The 19788-nt window shown below is 34.4% G+C and overlaps 1 protein-coding gene across 1 annotated transcript; it reads left to right on the plus strand.

Annotated features, from left to right (window-relative positions):
- Positions 1–1697: 1697 nt before the first annotated feature.
- Positions 1698–3346, plus strand: LOC113500451. Its single transcript, XM_026881257.1, has 2 exons — positions 1698–2454; positions 2788–3346. The coding sequence occupies exons 1-2, from the start codon at positions 2128–2130 to the stop codon at positions 3304–3306; spliced, it is 846 nt and encodes a 281-aa protein (XP_026737058.1). The 5' UTR covers positions 1698–2127; the 3' UTR covers positions 3307–3346.
- The last annotated feature ends 16442 nt before the right edge of the window (positions 3347–19788 follow it).

Here is a 19788-nt window from a genome sequence, read left to right on the forward strand (position 1 = left end):
CATTAGTCACGTGTTTTATTACAATGATAGAACAAATTCGTTGGTATACATTTGAGCGTTCCAAACAGCGCCAACGCTTCTAAAAATGTATTTTGCCAACTGGCAAAGGTCAAGTTCCCTCGGCAGTTTCGAAGCAAAATTTCTAGTAAACGTAAGCAGTATTTAACAAGTTGTCCGGGACCAGATTCCCACTAGTTAAGTTATTAGAATTTCAAAGTTAACGAGAAAAGTTAAGCGTTGTTCTAGACTCGATTTTATGACTCGGCGAAAGTAAAGTTCGTTAATTGATTGAGGGACAGCAATTGGGCAGTTAATAGGGTTAGATTTAAGAAAAAAAATGTTGACTGCCTCAAAAATATCTCAATGATTGTTTATGTACGTAAACATTGTTTTAAAAATATAAATTATATTAATTATTTTTGGTTTTTACCAGAAGGCGATGCTATAAATGGTGATGATTAACATAAAAAGAAAAATAAATGGTATTGGTAATGAAGGTGTTAGTATGTTTAGTTTAGTTTTGGTATGACTGACATGTTTAAAGTAATAGGATGTCTACGCAGTTTCTTAGTTTAAGGGTGCAATAATAGAAGGCGAACACATGCTTGCTGTGTAGGTAGATTTGTTCTAAAATGGTTAATTCAATGTCAGAAGAATGATGTCATATTCTACAAGATGCTCGTTATGACCTATTAACTTTTCAATTACTAAATAATTCTAAAACTGGTACTCATTTAAAATATATAAATAGTATTCTATCATAATGAAACCGATAAAATTTGTAAATACCGACCTTAATATATAAAAGCATTAGACACTATTCCGAACAAAGACTCAACAATGAAAAATAGAGCCTCATCCACATTTAACCAACGTGATTTTGTGAATAAATCGCTCGTCGTTTATTTTAAAGATAATATAATATAACAAATCGGCATCATATAAAGCGACACTTTTAGGCCTGTATCTTAGATTGCAGGCCTCATATATTTAAGACGAAAAACATTCAAGACACTGATCCTTTCATCGCATGCCATATATCTCTACGTGATTCTGAGCAAAGTACACAAACTCACCGAAAGCTTTATAATACTCTACCCATTTAATCATAACTACGAGTATATAGTGGTAAAAACAATTCTAAAGTCAACTTTTTAGCAACTCTTCCCACACTTAGGAATTTAATCCTTATATCGCGAGGGGTTACACTAACATTCAAGTCACGTGCATAAAAACACCTATACTTAGGGCAAGCATTCACACAGAATCACACAAATTGGCTAGTCCGGGATCGAAGCTGCGACACGTCGCGCATGATGGGTTGGGCGTGGTGACCTTTACCACTCGACCATCCGTATTTTTATTGAATGATTCTTATAGTGACAGCCTAATCTTCAACGAATCGTAAGTACGGAGTAAAAAAAGTAAGAGTAATATGGGTATACTATACAAGCAAAAAGTAAAATAAAAATTACGACCAAAACCACATGTTTTGTTACTAAATACTGCAGGAGATTAACTTTTTGTGTCACATGTTCAAAATGTGCACATCTGTTTCGTAATGTTCTGATAAAAACTATTAACGTAAACAACAATGCGTCAACATTAATTTGCTGTGTTAAACAATCTTAATCAATTATTTCCGTACAAATAACACTCAAGGACTTTGCAATCTGTTTGCAAACATTACAAGGTTAAAGTTTGAAGCAGCGCGCAGCGGTATTAAATGCACTGTTGTCAAAAAAACAAAGACATTCCCCGTTTCCGAACGCCAGACGGCTATCAATAACAATCGCTCGCTCTCCGTCTAACGTGTGCATGCGTCACTGTCTCACGCGTGATTCATGTATCGACCTCACAGCGACAAGCATTCCACAAACAGAACGGAATATTTGAACAAAGAATAAACATTTATTCCGACCTTTGCAAATACACCGCTTCTAAGCATTTCTGTCTTTTACAAATATTTGGGTAATGTCTGCTGCCCGCATGTTTGCCGAGCCGGTCGGTTTTGTCGCACAAAACGACGCACGCGGGCCGTTGACCTCACATTTCTCGCCATCTTGTTTAGTTTTACGAAAGCAGCGTTGAAGTACGGACGTGTTGCTTTGCGCGTGACAAAAAGTCATGGATTGGAGTAACGACAAAGTGTTGAAGTTTATAGAGTTGTTGAAGGAAGAGCCTGCTATATGGGATCGCAATAGAGCATCAAATAATAATCGTCAAGAGACTATTGATGCGTGGGAGCGCATACAAGCACAATTCTCTGTCGAATACTCAGTTGAGGAGCTAAAACGAAAGAGAAATTGTTTGATGACAGCTTATAGAGATTACCTGAGGAAAATTAAAGAATCATCGTCAAATTTTGAAGACGTGTATAAACCTACATGGTTTGCGTTTGACGCGTTGCACAGTTTTTTGGGCTCGATGTACGAAATGGACATACAATTACTGGTAAGATCCAACGTTTATATTAATACATGTTTAATGATTAATTATTAGTATGCAGTTAGTATTCACTTATTATGTTTTGAACGTGTGTATTGCTGTACATTGTAACTTCAATAGTCTTTACGTACTTTATTTGTCACCTATGGTTCCGCTTCGTAATTACTATAATTAGTATGTGCAATCTGAATGTAAATTGTAACTTTTATATTTTTTTTTTCAAAAACAGGTCAGGTACCTAAAACATGAGGACTAATAAATTATTATAAATTATTGAAGTATTTAGTAAGTTGTTCTATTGTTTCACTACCTGTTACTCGAAAGCATTATTTTTTACAGGAACCGACTACAAAGAGGCGTAAACGAGAACGATGGCTATCAAGAGATTACGACATCATGAATCAACAAGCAGAATCAGAGACTTCACAGCAATCAGAATACTCCCAAGATTCCAGTAGAAAACGGAGAAATTCGCAAGAGTCCCACTTCATTGCCAAGAATCGAATAAGTGACATACCATTCCAAAGAGAAAAACCAGCTCCACTCGAACCCAGCGAAGGGAACGAATACGACCTTTATGGTCAACTGCTAGCAGAGAAACTGAAGAAAATGCAGGATGCAGACAGACTGATGGTTATGAACGAGATAGACAATTTAGTTTTCAAATATGCGGTGAATGCTAGATCGAGGAAGGATAACCAATCTGTAGACACTATAGCTTTTATAACTCCGTCTCATCCAAGCTATTTAAAAGCATCAGGTACTGGTTCAATTAATAAGAAGAAAATGAAATTGTTGGCTTCACAGATTAAGGACGCGAATTGTGGTTCTAATGAAATGTCATCTGATGATGATTGAGATATGCTTTGATATTATTGAATAAAATGTTTGTAATCCAGTTTTGTTGTTTTATTTGATTGTTCTGTCGATGTCTGGGAGTCGTATCGGCAAGGACAGTGCGATCGTGACAATGCTCCCCATACTGGAATGTTCACGTATACATACATGCATGGTCCCCATAAGAGCCAGTTGGAAACAAGAAGTGATTGTAATATTTTTGCGGTTTGTTTTCAGTTCGCTGACAATGTTGCAATTGTTTTAAGTTAGATTTAGCTATGAGTACTTAGATGAATTTGTGGCTGAATTCGATACATCGTATGATGGTTATTAATTAGGATATAATTGAGCCGTTATTTTAATTCAGTCAGAATGAATAATACAAAAACTGTTTTTTTATTATTTGTGTTTTACATGGATACGAATTAAATAAAATTAAATACTTTGAAATTATAAGAACTTCTGTTAGGTGTATCCAGTCTATATATCAGTGTATTTTCCCTCAGCTTCGCTAAGTCCAAATTTACCTTAAACACATAAACAACTAGTCACAAAAGAAGTGTAGTAATCAAAGGAATTCGTTCGTTTTCATCGTTTTGGGGACGATTTATTCCCAACTTAACAGTTCCCAGCAGTTTCTTGTGGATATCCAATTACTATAAATAAGGATCTCAATAGTAACCGTTAGTTGAAAAACTATTACCGATTCCCATTTGTTTTTAAACAGTTTAATTAAAAACAAGTAATGCTGTGTATCTTATAAAGTATTGTCTTAGCCGTTTAATTGGGTTTTAGTATCCAATAGTTTTCGTAACACTATTATTAAATCAGTTAAAAATACGAAGATAAACGCATCAATGATAGTGAAACTTGAGTCTCTTGTCCTGAGTCTGGGTGTCTTTGTGCACGTGCCTTGCATTTGTGAATGTTTATGTAACCCTCCGCGACACGAGGATTAAATTTCTTAGTGTCGTTTTTATGAAGATAGAGACGAATGCATGTGGTTACTAATAACGTCACTTATGGTTAATATATACTCGGTAAAAGTAGTTACAATAGTTGGTTAGTTATAGTTACAGATTATTTTAGTTACACGCGATTAATAGTAATGTATCGGATATTCCTTTGAAATTGAAATCTAACTACCAAACCAATTCGATTTTTCAAATACATAATATTCATCTAAATATGCCTCTGAGCTGTTTGTCATTATTACCTAGAATCTCCTTTAAGAAGTCTGGGCACCAAAATTAATATAAAACACGTGTAACTTCTACAAAATTATTCAGTGAACCATCACCGCGTAAGGTAGCGATTGTGGAATCGTGACAACGAACGACCAGCACTCCGATTCTGCTATTTACAATGGCAAATAAATTAAATTGGCACTATTAAGTACGGACCGGAACAATCATGGTCAATATAACAAATTTCCAATTATTGTGTCGTCAAATGCTTAAGAGCGTGAGAATAGTTTCAAATTTAATCCAACTGCCATTCACTCATCGGCCGTTGTAAATAGCAGAATCGGGGCCAAGGTGTAGATCGGTGTCTTGCTTCCACACCGAGTCGAGGCAGTAGGCCCCCAGAAATGCCCATTCATTCTTGTTTAGTCCCAAACAAAGGAATGATCAACAAAAGACGGATATCAAAGGAATATACGATCAGTATTAAAAAGGTTAACAAAGCTCTTTTTTATGTCTGTTTCATAAAAACTTCCTTATGGTGCAAACATAAGGACTATTTTATCGCTCAATGAAAAGAAGCTAAAGGAATATCCTTGTTTATGTGGAAATTGTGCTGATGATGTAAATTGCACTCCTCTTAAATTGCTTAAGTCGTCTTACGAAAAAGAAATATAAAAATTTTGTCGGCAACGCACATCTTTCAAGAACAATCTCTCAAACATTTGCCAAACAATCGAGTGTCGTCTCTCAAAAGGATTGGGATACATTATAAAATTATTTTAATTTAAAATTAAATTAACAGACGACGTCGCCCGCATACGTTTTGTGAGACAATAAACTAAGGGCATATGTCAGTCACCCGGGTAATTGATAAGAGATATGTATATAAAATTGTTATATGTTTCATAGTTTGCGACACAGATAAAAGTGTGTCGGGAAGTCAGGAGAAAGGGATGTGAGATTGTGTTTTATATTAACCTACTTTGACGCCCCGTAATGAACAGGGGTCAGTTGATCACGAAAAGATGAATGGAACTGGATTGGACTGGACCGGATGAAACTGGACCATTAGGAATTTGTAGGAAGATAAAGACAGGCAGGTATACTAGATGTGTTTTTAAACAAATGTGACGAGAATATTGCTTTCAGAAATTACTTCGTAGAAATATTTTAAACTACTAATTGGATCGCTTGCAAAGATGTAGGGAGCCCTTGTACAGTAGTTCGCTATAGGCAAAGATAACCTCTTAATGGATCCGCATAGAAGACAACATACGTAACACAATCCAAGGAACCAGTCCAAATTACGCTGGCAGAATATGTTGATGCGACAAAAAATAGTAGACTTTATGAAGCACGAAACAATAAACAACCAAACAACACAAAATAAATGCATTTGAACTGAAATTATCTGGCTACCTTATCGGACGGTATCTTGACCTGGTATCCAACCAATTAGATTGCACTTTTGGCATTCTCCGTGCCATCATCAAAACTTGGCAAACTACTATTTTAAATACGATATTTAATTATAAGGATTTTATCTATCATTAGTCCGAAAGGGTTACCGTTGCCCCGGTACACGAAGGGCAAGAAGGAACATGGGTGGATCAGTGGAAGTCTGGCACTCCCTTCAGCTCAATCCAAAGTGGAAAGACTTTTTGATGATTTCCCATCGGAAAAAGGAGGTTATCTATGACCACTGTAGTGTCTAGATCTTAAAGATCTGTCAACATCACAGCTACTGACTCTTTCAAAAGACTGACATTGAGGTCAATACCCACTGAGTGCAGAACAACTTATTGTAGACTAGCTGTTGCCCGCGACTTCGTCCCCGTGGGTTTCGCTCCTATTAGTCGCAGCGTGAAGGTTTATAGCCTAAAGCCTTCCTCGATGAATGGTCTATTCAACACAAAAAGATTTTTTGAATTTGGACCAGTAGTTCCTGAGATTAGCGCATTCAAACAAACAAACAAACTCTTCAGCTTTATATATTAGTATAGATATAGATGATAATTTAAAATTTCAGTCTCAAGAATTTACAGAAAGACGGTTATTACACTGAATGTCCAAGAAAAGTTCATTAATTCAGCACTACAATTATGTGTACTAGGTCTGTCGAATCCACATTTTGTTATTATTGTAATTTTAGTTTTATTGTAGTTTAGTTTTAGATATAGACAGATAACGGCCTAAGTCTGGCCTCAAGATAACGAGAATTATTGGGATTAAGGTCAATTATTAAATGATTTCACAATCACTTGTACTAATATTTATCAGCTTAACACTTTAATATTAGATAACGTGAAACATAAGACATTTATTACAAGTAGACGATTAATAAACTGTAGTATATTTTAACTGTTATTTTTAAATGTATCTTGTTATTTTGATTTTTTACTTTCACTCAACGCCATCTAGTCTTAAACTAAGCATAGCTTGTTTTACAATTACTAGACATCTGATAAACTTACTTAGATTATAATAATATGTACAGATTAATTACGTTCAGACACTAAACTAATAATCATGTTCATCACACATTGTCCTGGGTGGGAATCGAAGCCACAACCTCCGATAGGTATAACAGGGCAGTTGAAAGAAAATAATTTCAATTGATCAGTTTTATAATAATTACAGTATTATTCTAATAAATTAGGCTATTTCCGTAGTACAAAGAATAAAGAAACGATATATTTTTTTATTCTAATTTATTCTCATTTATCGTTGATGTTTAAAAATTAAATGTTTCTTTGTTTTAGAGTTTATATAAATTTCTTTGAATTATTGGAAAGCTCAAGAAATATGAATTTAAATAATTCTCGAGCTTCGATTCTCGGTATTCTTAATTCATATTATAGGCAGCTATTTGACCTAATTGAAATAAATGCTTGTATTTTAATATTTTATTACTGTTTATAACAAATATGAATAAAGCGGGTGCTAATTTAGTTTAAAAAAACTGGTAGTAAATTAGGTTTACAAATATTCAAGTCAAATTCACAGAGGCATCCAGACTCGGAACAAACACGACATTAAAACGCTTCGCAGGGATCGAACCTGCGGCATGTTGCGCCTATTTGGCGTGATGAAATCAACCACTCGGCTATATTTAAACGAAACTCATTCAAGTTAAAATGGCGAATGTTCGTGCACGCGTTTGTTTTTTTATGTAATAGTAGCTGTCACGAACCTGTGCACATTTGATTCTTCTACCACGTTCAATTTGCTAAATCTCTTTTTGGCAAACGAAAAGTGTGGAATGACTGCTAGCAGCCAGCAACACAGACTGATACTAAACTAGAAGAACAATGTAGCAGTTGAATGAGCAAGGAAGAGGTTTATCTAAATGACATTCTCATATTTTTATATAGCCTGTTTTAGATCCCTCTGCTGGGCAAAGGTATCATCCTATGCGATTTCGGGCACGTGAGCTCCGCGTAAATGGCCAGATCAACAGCTTCCTCATCACATTCTCATTTATTTGAAAAGGAATACCCAATTCGAAGCATCCAAACATATGTATTGTCATATGTTATAGCTTAGTACCAAATTCATTGCAATTCACAAACGATGAAGCTTATTCCAAAGCACTCAAATAAAAAATGCCATCAACAAAACACGAGGGATTATATTAATCCCGTAGAATGTGTTTCCTCCATTCTATTATACACTGGCAACAAAAAACCATCGGTCAAGTGTACATCAGACTCGAGCGATATTGGGGGTTCTGTACAAATGGTATAAAGAAAACGCAAACAATTTTTTTTAACCAATCAAATTATAGTAGTAATCAGCTGATAGTAACTATCGTGAGAATGATTCGTTATTAACCGATGCAACGGTTTACTCACCTGATTTATCGGAAAATCAGCACTGAATGCTACGTCTTACCATACGAAGCTAAGTGTGGGTCGACGCGGTCAGCATAATATCGACTCAGCCTGTACGGGAGCACGAACGATGACTATGACGACGGCCTAACCGGCAGCATTTAGGCAATCCCGATAAATACGCATGACTTAACCTTTTTAGTTTTAACGCCAATAATTAATACGTCTGGAAATATATCTACTGCCTGGCTACCACGGTTCATGAGCCCGCTGACATACTGGCGGTTAGACGATCAGAGAACGGTAGCTCAATAGGGATCCGTTGTTAACCTTTAGGAACCCAAAAATCTCTCAATATGAAAAAAAATGACATTTTGAAATATTTGCAAATTGTAGGAGTAATCAATGTTTTCATTAAAATGGCCTTTTTAATATTCTCTTTGGATTGTTTTCTTTTTTCCCACAATTATGGGTATGACACGTATCGAATATTGTTAATAACTGTAATTTATTGTATGGTTTATGGTCGTACATATATGATTCATGGCAAACACGTGGAATCTACCAATTTCTCCCTGTATGTATCTGGTGTATCTTTTACATATGTATTACCTAGAAGTTTGACAAATTAATAAGTCAGGGAAAAGCAAGGCAGTCTATCTCATCATAGAAAATGTTTTTGATGAAGTCTATTAGCTATTTATGTTTTTAGTTCTTTATGAAGTACTCGCAAAGCGCTTGGTCGACTTCACCCGTGATAGAAGGTTGACCTTTTTTTTATTTCCATTGCCATTCAACGTTTCTATGCTGCCAGCCTTCTGGGCTTTCACGCTTTTTACAGGGTACTCTAAGGTAAAATAAACTGTTAATTTTCTTGTAATAAAATAAAAATGTAGTTTTATGAAATATCTTTATGTCAGACTTATCAATACGAATCTTAAACAGTAAGCATGCTTAAATTTGAGTGAAATTGAAAACTTTTATTCTGGATAAATAATATTTATTGATATATTCAATTTTTGTAAAATTGAAATATTTTTTAATACATTGTCAACGGCATAACTTTGTCTGTATAATTCATGAATTGCTTGTCTAATATAACGTCAGTTGCAGGTAATTCGATTAACTAGGTTTACAGAATTGATATTTATTGTACTGCACACAATATTTACCATTTAAATCGAGTGTATCTATTAAAAAATAATACTTTATACTAATTACATTTAATCAAGCTCCACTTGGCTATCTGCGAAGATGATGTTTTTTGCCGCATATTAAATTATCGTTTAACCAGTATTAACATATAGGATAGTTTTATTTATTAAATTTTTATTCGCTTGGAATCATTTTTGATTTGTAGCGAGTGGGCCCGGGGGAGTAAGTATATCTGAAATAGATTATTCAATAATAGTTTCAACCTTTGAAATAATGATAAAATGACCGACATTCGATCGACCCATCATATGCGACCCATCATACGGTTGGTTAATAATTGTGATATCTGAGACCGCCATTAAGTTTAATGTTTGGTTAACCTGATAGCGTACAGCCTATTATAAAACTCAAACACAGGGTTAGTTAAATATTTATGTTGTTTTTATATTTTGAATATTCGGTACAGGCCTCTTCTTGTATAAGAAAGAGTCAAGCATTGTTTTAAAATATAACTGAAAATTAATCTGTACTCGACATTATATAATGAACCATGCTGACTGAAAAACAGAAAAGCTTATTTATCTCTTTTCAGCTTTGACGTCAGTTCTGGTGTCAAAACGAATGCCATGTTTCACACAATAAAATATGGACAGGGGTTAGTCACAACATATCTGAGGGAAAAGCAACAACACTCACAACATATCTGCGGGAAAAGCAAAATGATCGCTATGGTTATTTTTAGCTTACTGAAAATTTTAAATCGCATCTTAAAACAAGTTCTGGTTAATTTCATGTTTTTACAAACAAGCAACCATCTTATTATTTATGCTTTTCGTCTATCTGTCTATCTGACCCATAAGTTACGTGTCTCCGAGTCCTTCCTCATTGAATTACTCATGTATTGAAATAAGAATCACACTACTACGTTTTTTTTTGTAATCCAAAGCCAATCTGAGACGGATAGCTGAGTTGTTGATTTTATACTTTGCTATATTTTGACAGAACAGGAAATTAAAAAAAAAAGTCGTTCACGCTACGCCACGCCATCACAGAGGTTGAGAAACATTGAAAAAAAAAAAACTGAAATATCGCCATTTTGGATTTTCGAATGAAGCTAGTTGGCTGCATGAGAGACATTAGTCTTAAATCATCCTTAACCACTATTATCACAGGTATGTCATAATTGAATAGAGCTAGTACAAAATTGATGAAGACGTATAGATGGAGATTAATATCTTACAATAATACAATGAACAACAGATATTTATTAGCCCGGATACAAAGTAATAAGGCTATAATTTTCTAAGTAGGTAATAATTATTAATGTGTGATGTAAACGTCTCATTTTCATTGTTGCCTATTGTGTAAGAGATAGGTCATAATTCAAGTGTAAATCTTATATCTCCTGAAACTGGTTTTATTCCGTTTTGTTGCTAAGAGATGGTCTGTCGTTGTGTTGAGGTAATGTGCATTGAAAAAATAACAATTATTTCTTTAGACTTTAAATTGATGAGGTTTAGAGCATCTATTGTTATTGCTCCTTATTTCTATTTTTTGTGTTGAATAGACCATTCATCAAGCTGCGACTAATATTAACCAACCGTATGATGGGTCGCATATGATGGGTCGATCGAATGTCGGTCATTTTATCATTATTTCAAAGGTTGAAACTATTATTGAATAATCTATTTCAGATATACTTACTCCCCCGGGCCCACTCGCTACAAATCAAAAATGATTCCAAGCGAATAAAAATTTAATAAATAAAACTATCCTATATGTTAATACTGGTTTTCCCGCAACAAATACGCGTTTTCGTATCTAACATTTGCACATGTGCACGAATACAACCGCATCGTATCAAATGGGATCTAACTGAAACGTTGCGGTTTGTTCGCCGGTGGTCCGGTACGGTGGTCCGGTGGTCCGGTGGTCCGGTGGCTGTCCGACGGGGTACCGGCCGCTTGACACATGCATAAACATGGCCCCCACAATTATAATGACACGCCACGCGTGCACTTAAAGGCTGGCGAAATTAATTTGGAATGGAAACCGTATGATTTAGAATACTGAATGCTGAATTCAGTTTAAATTGGAATGGTTTGTTGTGTTATGTTTCTTTCCATACCCAAAGCCTATTTCCAAGGCATCGCTGCCTATTCGTCTGTTTTTTTTTTCTACACTTTTAATTGTTGAAATCAGTTTTAGCGAAAGCTAACAAAAAAAGGCGATTGCTGCAGGTTTTAACGCAAAAGAAGTCCCGTTTTCAAAGAAAAAACAGTGAAAAAAAAGAATCATAAGGAAACCTGGATTTCAAACATTGGATATCTACTGGAACCAGGAGAGCAGTGAGCTAGCGTGCTGATGAATGCTCAGACCTTCCTTTTCTGGTAAGAGGCATGTATAGACGACTATTATTATATACCACAACAAAACAATAACAGTAAATATGCCATTTGTTATTTACCATGTGCCTACTATTTCAGATTACACGTGCGAAAAGTTAAGCAACGGAATCACGGGTTATATTCGATAAGTTACCGAGATATCGTCTTTGTATTAGTAAGTACCGTGTCTTCTACTGAAATACATTTTAGTATCCGTAATAGAATTATTATGTCACCTATATTGTTTATATTTAGATGTTTTTTAAATGTAGTTCCAACTAAATAAAGCTACATGCTTTATTCGTATGGGAAATCATCAAATGATTCCTCGAGTCCCCCCGAAGAAAATTCTCAGTGCAATCTTTTATATTTTTGAGCGTAAATCCAATGCATTCGAACAGGTCAACAGCTAAGAAAATCCATATTTATTTACAACTTCACAACAATTGACCTTATATATTCTCTCCTCAAAAACAATAATTTCGTCATAGATACATAATGGAACAATTATTAATCATAGGTAGATTAATAAATAATAGATTAAGATAAAGATGCCAACAAACCGCAAATGAAAAACAAAAAATATCTCCATAACTCGATATGTGTTGGAGTATCATTTTCGAACAAAAGTTACAAAATGAAGTTCATTCATTCATTCGCCTGACACCTACACTGAATGTTCGTCGGAACTGGTGTCGACGTGTGAATGCTCGTCAGCTGTTCTCGTGTCACCTACAGACCTCTCATGACGCTCACCGCATAATAACATAAACATTGGAATGAGACTGTCACTATTCATATCAATGATTTGATGGCTTTTCGTGGTCAATTTCGTGGTGTTATTACAATAATATATAATTAAATTAGACTGCTGGAAATCGCAAAGGATAGAGAAGATTGGAAGAGAAGGGGGAGGCCATTGCTCAGCAGCGGGAATAAAAAAAAAGGGCTGCTTAAATAGCCGACTGGTAGAGAAACGCTAAACTAACTGGGCTACTGTGTGATGTGCCTGTAGTTCGATCCTTGCGTAGGACAAGTATTTGTGAACACGAATGCTTGTCCAACACTCACAAGATTTAATATCTAAGAGCGGGACTTCATTTTTTACAAAAAAAACTTGGGTCTTATACCAGCCTGGCCTATAGAGATCCATTAAACATTAATCAGTACGCTTTCTCGGGTTAGGCTTTGAAGCAATATGAATCTGTATTCACCCCGCTGATGGTATTGACGTAAGGATGGATGTTTACTTGGACTATTAGGATGAAATTTTGTTGATCTGGTTAGCACAGGATAGTTTTTAATGACAGTGATCTTAGTCGCTGGTAGCAGCTAGTGTAGCCATAACTGTGTCAATTATTTTAGTACTCATTCGAACACTATCTTTAAAATACTAAAATCTTAATATATATAAATCTCGTGTCACAATGTTTGTCCTCAATGGACTCCTAAACCACTTAACCGATTATAATAAAATTCGCACACCATGTGCAGTTCGATCCAACTTGAGAGTAGGATATAGTTAGGTGATAGTTTAAATCTCAAGTTATAGTCGGAATTTCTTCTAACCACGTGGACCAAGTCGCGGGCAACAGTTAGTTAATCTATAATTACATAAAAACATCAAATAAAATTGTTGAAATCTAATTGAATACTTGAAATTAGATCCCCTGTCAGTTACAATCGACGGATAGGACATTATCATTGTAAATAGATTTCGGTGAGCCAAGTGTATGTCTGTGGGTACAAAGACTGGGCTATTAACAGCTCAGATCAGTCGATCTGACTCATCATGCATTTGGTTAATCGAAGGTTAAATATACGTTAACATTACACAATGTTATAACAGTTGACTACGTAGACGCTGATGTAATTTATTTAAAAATATTTAGGTTTCCAACCACGCAAGTATAGAATTAGAATTTGTGTATACTGAACTATTGTAGAGGTATGATTTGTAAGGTTGGTCCATTTATTAATTGTTTTATTTCAGCTTATCTTTATATTTTTATAAAGAAAACCAGCATCCTTATCAAAAGTTCAATTTATATAACTCTGCCTTAAACCTTTATGAATGGATGGTTAGTCTAATTATCCTTATAAAACGATTGATGCTCTACAATAATCATAGTTTACCGCTCCAAAGTATTTATAGTTACTACAGTACAATAAGATCAAATTCCTTCCATCGAAGGCAATCAATGAAACTCAAAGAATACCTGTACTAATTTGACTTCATTGAATACTAACTTTAAAACTACAGCAACATCATTAACCCTTACCTTATCTTCAAAAAAAATGAAATAATCCCTTATTTTCATTTTAGCATTTTTAATGGAAGTTAGGATTAATTAAGATTCAGGCCAGCCGGCGTTGAAACGAAAATTACAGTCTGAGCTAATATTGACCGCCATGTTTAATAGCCCGTTTATATTGTTGATAAACATTTATAATAAATAAATATAAGTTGATAGTAGGTAGAAGTTGCAGGTTGCAAATACTGATAGAAAATTTGAGTTTCGATTATGCTCAAAAAACTTCAAAAACAAAAATAAAAAAAATACCAAGTCAAAAACTGATTCCAGACCCCTGCTTTCAAGATAGTAACCAAAACAGAAATAAATGATAATGCCGATGTTTTGCTACTTATTAATAATTTATAGGCCAATAATAAATCATTAATTAACTCCAACTTACGTTATTACATTAGTATTTATTAATATACAATCTTTAATTATAAACATAAAATGTGCAAGCAATGAAATCATACGCGGCTTCCTCTTTGACCTGACCTATTTGTAAGACATTATAAATAGAATCTGATTAAAGCATTAAACAAAGTTTCTCTACGTTTTAAAACTTCCTCACTACATAATTAACTGAAAAATGTTGGAAGAATTGTATTAAATGGAGAAAATTTCCCAACAGAGATTTTCACTTGTTTTTCCCGACGTTTTGGAACTGAGATCTTTGTAAAAGCATTATTCTGATCCGATCAATGTTTAAGCTTGCAGTCCATTAATAATAATATAAGTAAAATCAACTACACGTATAGCAATCTTATTTGTAAGTAACTAAGGTCGATTTTCTCTAATCGTTCGGTAACAACACCAGTATATGTAAAATATGATTAATGAACGTCATATTGTTTTCTTAATGAAAACGTTGTTTTACGGCGTTTGACAAGCATCGGGGTTTGACTGACATAATACACCTTCGTAAAACAAAATGTTTAACGGGGAATTTTGGCGTGTTTGTAGCTTCGTCGAAGGCAACGTATGAAATATAATAATTATGTGCCAGAGACTTTATTAAAAGAGGTTAGGTACCAAAAAGTATTTGTAGACTTCGGTGATTCTAACTACGTGACTGAAAAAGCAAGTATTGGTACTTTAAAAAAAAAGGTTTTTTGAAATTGGAACGTCAAAGAGAACGTGTAAAAGAATAAGAAAAAATCAGGCAACAATCGCAGAAAGTGAAATAATACCACGGAAAACAAAGGTTTAATAGGGCGCATGTCGCGGTTACCGTAATTAATTAAATTGACCCTTATCCTGGACCACAGAACGAACCCTAGCTATTGCAATCACAACCCAATTTCAACTTTAAGACGGGGTGTTAAAATTTATTTTCAATTTTTGTTGGAAAGAATTAGGAGTGTCCAAGTATTTCGTATTTTATTAGTTCGAATGGCTCACCTAGTGATTTTCTAAAGGGTCTGCTATTAAGGGAGTAGGTTTATCCCTCTACGTGTTCATATTTAAGGTTATTAGAGAAACATTTCGTATTTCAGTGTTAATTTTACGATTGTAACAAGTACCTACAAGGTCTCGTGGAGTTAGAATGAACCGCTTAATAAATAATTAGGTGAGGTATTCTTGTTTATAGGTACAATGTTTTGGAGAAAAATCTTTTTAACACACCTTTTTGATTATACACTTGTGAGATATTATTCTAATATTTTAACGCTTGGTACATTTGAAGCGAAATTTTCTTTTCTCAACAAAGCATTTTCTACGTGTCCCTTTGTGTTTTTTTGTCATTCATTAAATGTTTGCCAGAAGCTTCTGCTTACTGTCTCTTAAGTTTTGTAGGTTTTCTTGAAATCAATGCGGTCTGTGTTCTCTATGACAATTCAATGAATCGTATATTTTCCTTACAGTTGTTAACTTCGGGTCTCGGGTAAGATATCCTGAAGGGAGTAATTCCAAACCAAAGCCAACTAGTAAATTTTTAAATTCGAAGCAGGGTTGGGCTGCGCTATTTCTTTGGCTTGAGAATAAAGAGTTTGTTTTTTTGCGAAAGAATTATTAAATTATCTATTTGTTACTGTGTAGGACACAAATTCATTTACTTTTGCAACCAAACGACTGTACTTTTTTAATATTTTTTGTTGATGTTGTTACGACATTAAACTTTCTTAAAAATGATTGGTTTTTCCGGTAAGAAAAGGGAAGTTACCTACGTACTATTACTTCAAAAACATTTATTTCTGATACATTTTTGGTACTATTGTTTAGTAGACTCATACGCATGAAGACTATTGAAAACCAATTTACGTACACCTTAAAATAGCTCAGAACAGGTTAACCCAGTTTCGATGCATTTACAGCTGACTGACGTAACCTTCAGGTTATCCGTCGCTACTGAGAAAGTTGCCGATACTGAAACAGATTCATTTTATAAACTTCTATAAAGGGCGGTAACTTCTAAAAATTCGAACCTCGAAGGGCAAGGAATATAAACAAAAAAATGGGATTTTAAACGTATATATTTATCGTAGGTAAACTGATTTTAATGCTATTGCTCATCATGAAGGTCAAAGTCCTAGTTGTGACTGGGTGAAGTGTGTGACCGACAGAACGCGAGGGATAAACAAAAGACAATCTGCGACAGTCAACGACGTTGTCTCAATAGCCTACAACTGTTTCAACCGCCCACAGACCTCAGGTGGATCATCATAATCAGCCTTAAATAAACCACCGCATGTGAGGCATCAACAGTTAAATGAAAAAATAATGATATCTTTTTTATATTTATATCTATACCAATATATAAAGCTGAAGAATTTGATTGTTTGTTTGCTTGAACGCGCTAATCTCACGAACTACTGGTCCAAATTCCAAAAATTCCTTTTGTGTTGAATAGACCATTCATCGAGGAAGGCTTTAGGCTATAAACCATCACTGCGACTAATAGGAGCGAAGATACAATGGAAAATGTGAAAAAAAACAGGGTAGGTATAAATCATAACTTATATCTTCTACCCACGGGGACGAAGTCGCGAGCAACAGCTAGTTATGTGATAAAATTGTTTATCCAATCCTAAAATCTAAGGAAACAGTATAAATAGGAAGCGACCCTCCTCCTTTTCGAAGTCGGTTGAAAACAGTTACATTAACTATACATTCAACCCCATAAACACGTCAACGAAATTGAATACAAGCTGCATTAAGCATTGCATAACATTCACTAAAGATCTGAAACATTGTATCAAGCTTTCCATTTAAATAGGTCTATAAACAATATCTATTTGTTTCATACATATGTTAAACATCGTTTTCAACTCCATTCATTTCACTAATGGCATATTTGAACGTAAATAGTTTTCATATCTATAAAGTTATTTCTAATGTTATTACAGATGTTAGTAAACTTTTCAGACTCGTACTAATGTTATGAATGCGTGATCATGTGTGTTTGTCTGTTGGGCTTAAAACTACTAGTATTTATGGAAAGCTCAAAACGTTTCTAAGTCTTTAAAAACCTACATTAAACAACTCTCATTCTCAAACCTTATTAACCTTAGTTAGTTAATAAGGTTTTAGAACACTGTCACTATTGTAAACAATTCAGTATCAACATATCGTAAAAATCAAAATTAATTTATTACCATCAATAAGTTTAATTTTGTTACAACAATGCGGCTAAATAAAATTATAAAGATCTTAACATTTATTTAAAGTTATATCATCTGTTTTCGTTATCCAGCTGCAGTCGTACAAAGTTATGGGCAAAGCCGTTTAAGAAAAAGTTTTAAATTACAGACAGAAAGCGGCCTATAATATTGGATCATACAATTTAGGTCAATGTGATTGCGCGAACTAGCGGCGTACGTAAATCCGTCGGCGTTACCAAATAGTTCGAAGCTGGCCACCCAAGCGTACATAATTTAATTACATCATCGAAATTATGTTTGCACGGAGAAGGATTTAGATATTGCCTATATAACGCGGAGACTGAACTAGTTGATGCATTAGGATCAATATGAGTTGGTGAACTAAGCGCTATAGTAAATCTTGAATTTGAATACTGTCTCTTCAACAGATTAGAGTTGGTTGAATGAAACAAAATAATCACGCACAAACCGTAAATGACTTAGTGTTTGCTAAGCTTCAACAAAACAGTAGATTGGAAACTTATTGTTATTGTTTTAAATTGTTTTGTTCAATTAAACTCACATATCTCCAAAAATCGGTGTGCATCAGTTTAAACAACTTGATAACGCAGCTTAACAGATCGATTTTATCTTTCAGAGGATTTTATTTTACTAAAAAGGTTTTATTCTTTAACCAAGTAGATCCAAATTCCTAAAAAAATGTCACGTCAAACAGTTACTTTGAACCTAGTACATAAACAACAGACGATGGAACGTTCAATCTCCCGTCCTGATGCCCGCATAGCTAAGTGATTGGCCTTTTGTGGAAAGGATTTGATCCCAGCGTGGACCGAATATTTGAGGGATCCAAAAAAAACAGACCGTTGACCGGGCGTTCCGGGTATGAAAGACGAAGACATTTTGAAATGCAGAACAAAACTTAATTTAGGGGAAGAATGGTCGTGATATACCCTGAATATCGATGGTCCTTTAATACTTATATGGCTCTAGAAAATATGCACGCACGAAAATCAATACCTACCCGATAAATGAGAGAGATGAATAAGTTCGTAGCAAATGTTTAAATGTCTTGTTTTTTCATTACTAATGACCACAACTCTTAAAAGATATGACGAAAGCTTTATTATTAAGAAATTGAGACATTTTCTATTGTTATAATTGGCTAGCCTTCAAATCACAAACATGAATGAGTTTTTGATTATTCTGAAGTGGACTACATAATCACTATGCAATTTAAAATTTTAGAGACAGCAATTCGTTGTAATTACGTAATGGGTAAGAAATAATGATACTTGATCTTTGTTCCCGCACTCTGGCAATTACTGCGATATAAGGCATTAGGAGAACAGCCTTTGTTTTACATTAGGCTGGTGAGTTAGCGGTAACTGACCGATGTTGACATGAAATTATTCATAAATCCATAGTAAAATTATAAATGCGAAAGTATCTCTGTCTGTCTCGCTCTCACCCCAATACTAGTAATAAAGAAAATAATGAAATATGTGCGCAGTGGTTTTTTGGTAATTTGATTTTGATCTGGTTGCTCCAAGGCTGCATTTTATCCGGCATTCCTACTGAAAGTAAAATCATCGCGCGCTGCAAGATGCAGTCATACATAAGCGCGTTACTATTTATTTAAAAGTACGAAAGAACCACTTACATTACTAAAGAACATTGTAAAAAATCAACTAAATAATAAAACATAAAACGTCACTCAATCATACACTACGCCAAGCATTCAGGCAGGATCACCTTCCACTCATCCGCTAAACTAGTCACAATTTGGTATTAAGGGATTCTAGCAAGCGATATTGTACGGCGTTGATATTTAGAATATTTTTCATATAAATGTTAGTCTAATTAGGTTATAATATATTGTATATTTAAAACTTTAAGACCAACTTATTTTAGACGATCAAGTTTTTATGTAAACATTTATCATAAAATACTGGCAAAGTAACAAAAATAAAATGACTATAAAAGTAAATGAAAAGCCTAATAAAATAGAACTACGGTCAGAAATTTGTGAAATTCTACCCCTT

The sequence above is a fragment of the Trichoplusia ni genome, chromosome 14 (assembly GCF_003590095.1).
Source record: "Trichoplusia ni isolate ovarian cell line Hi5 chromosome 14, tn1, whole genome shotgun sequence".
Taxonomy (NCBI): domain Eukaryota; kingdom Metazoa; phylum Arthropoda; class Insecta; order Lepidoptera; family Noctuidae; genus Trichoplusia; species Trichoplusia ni.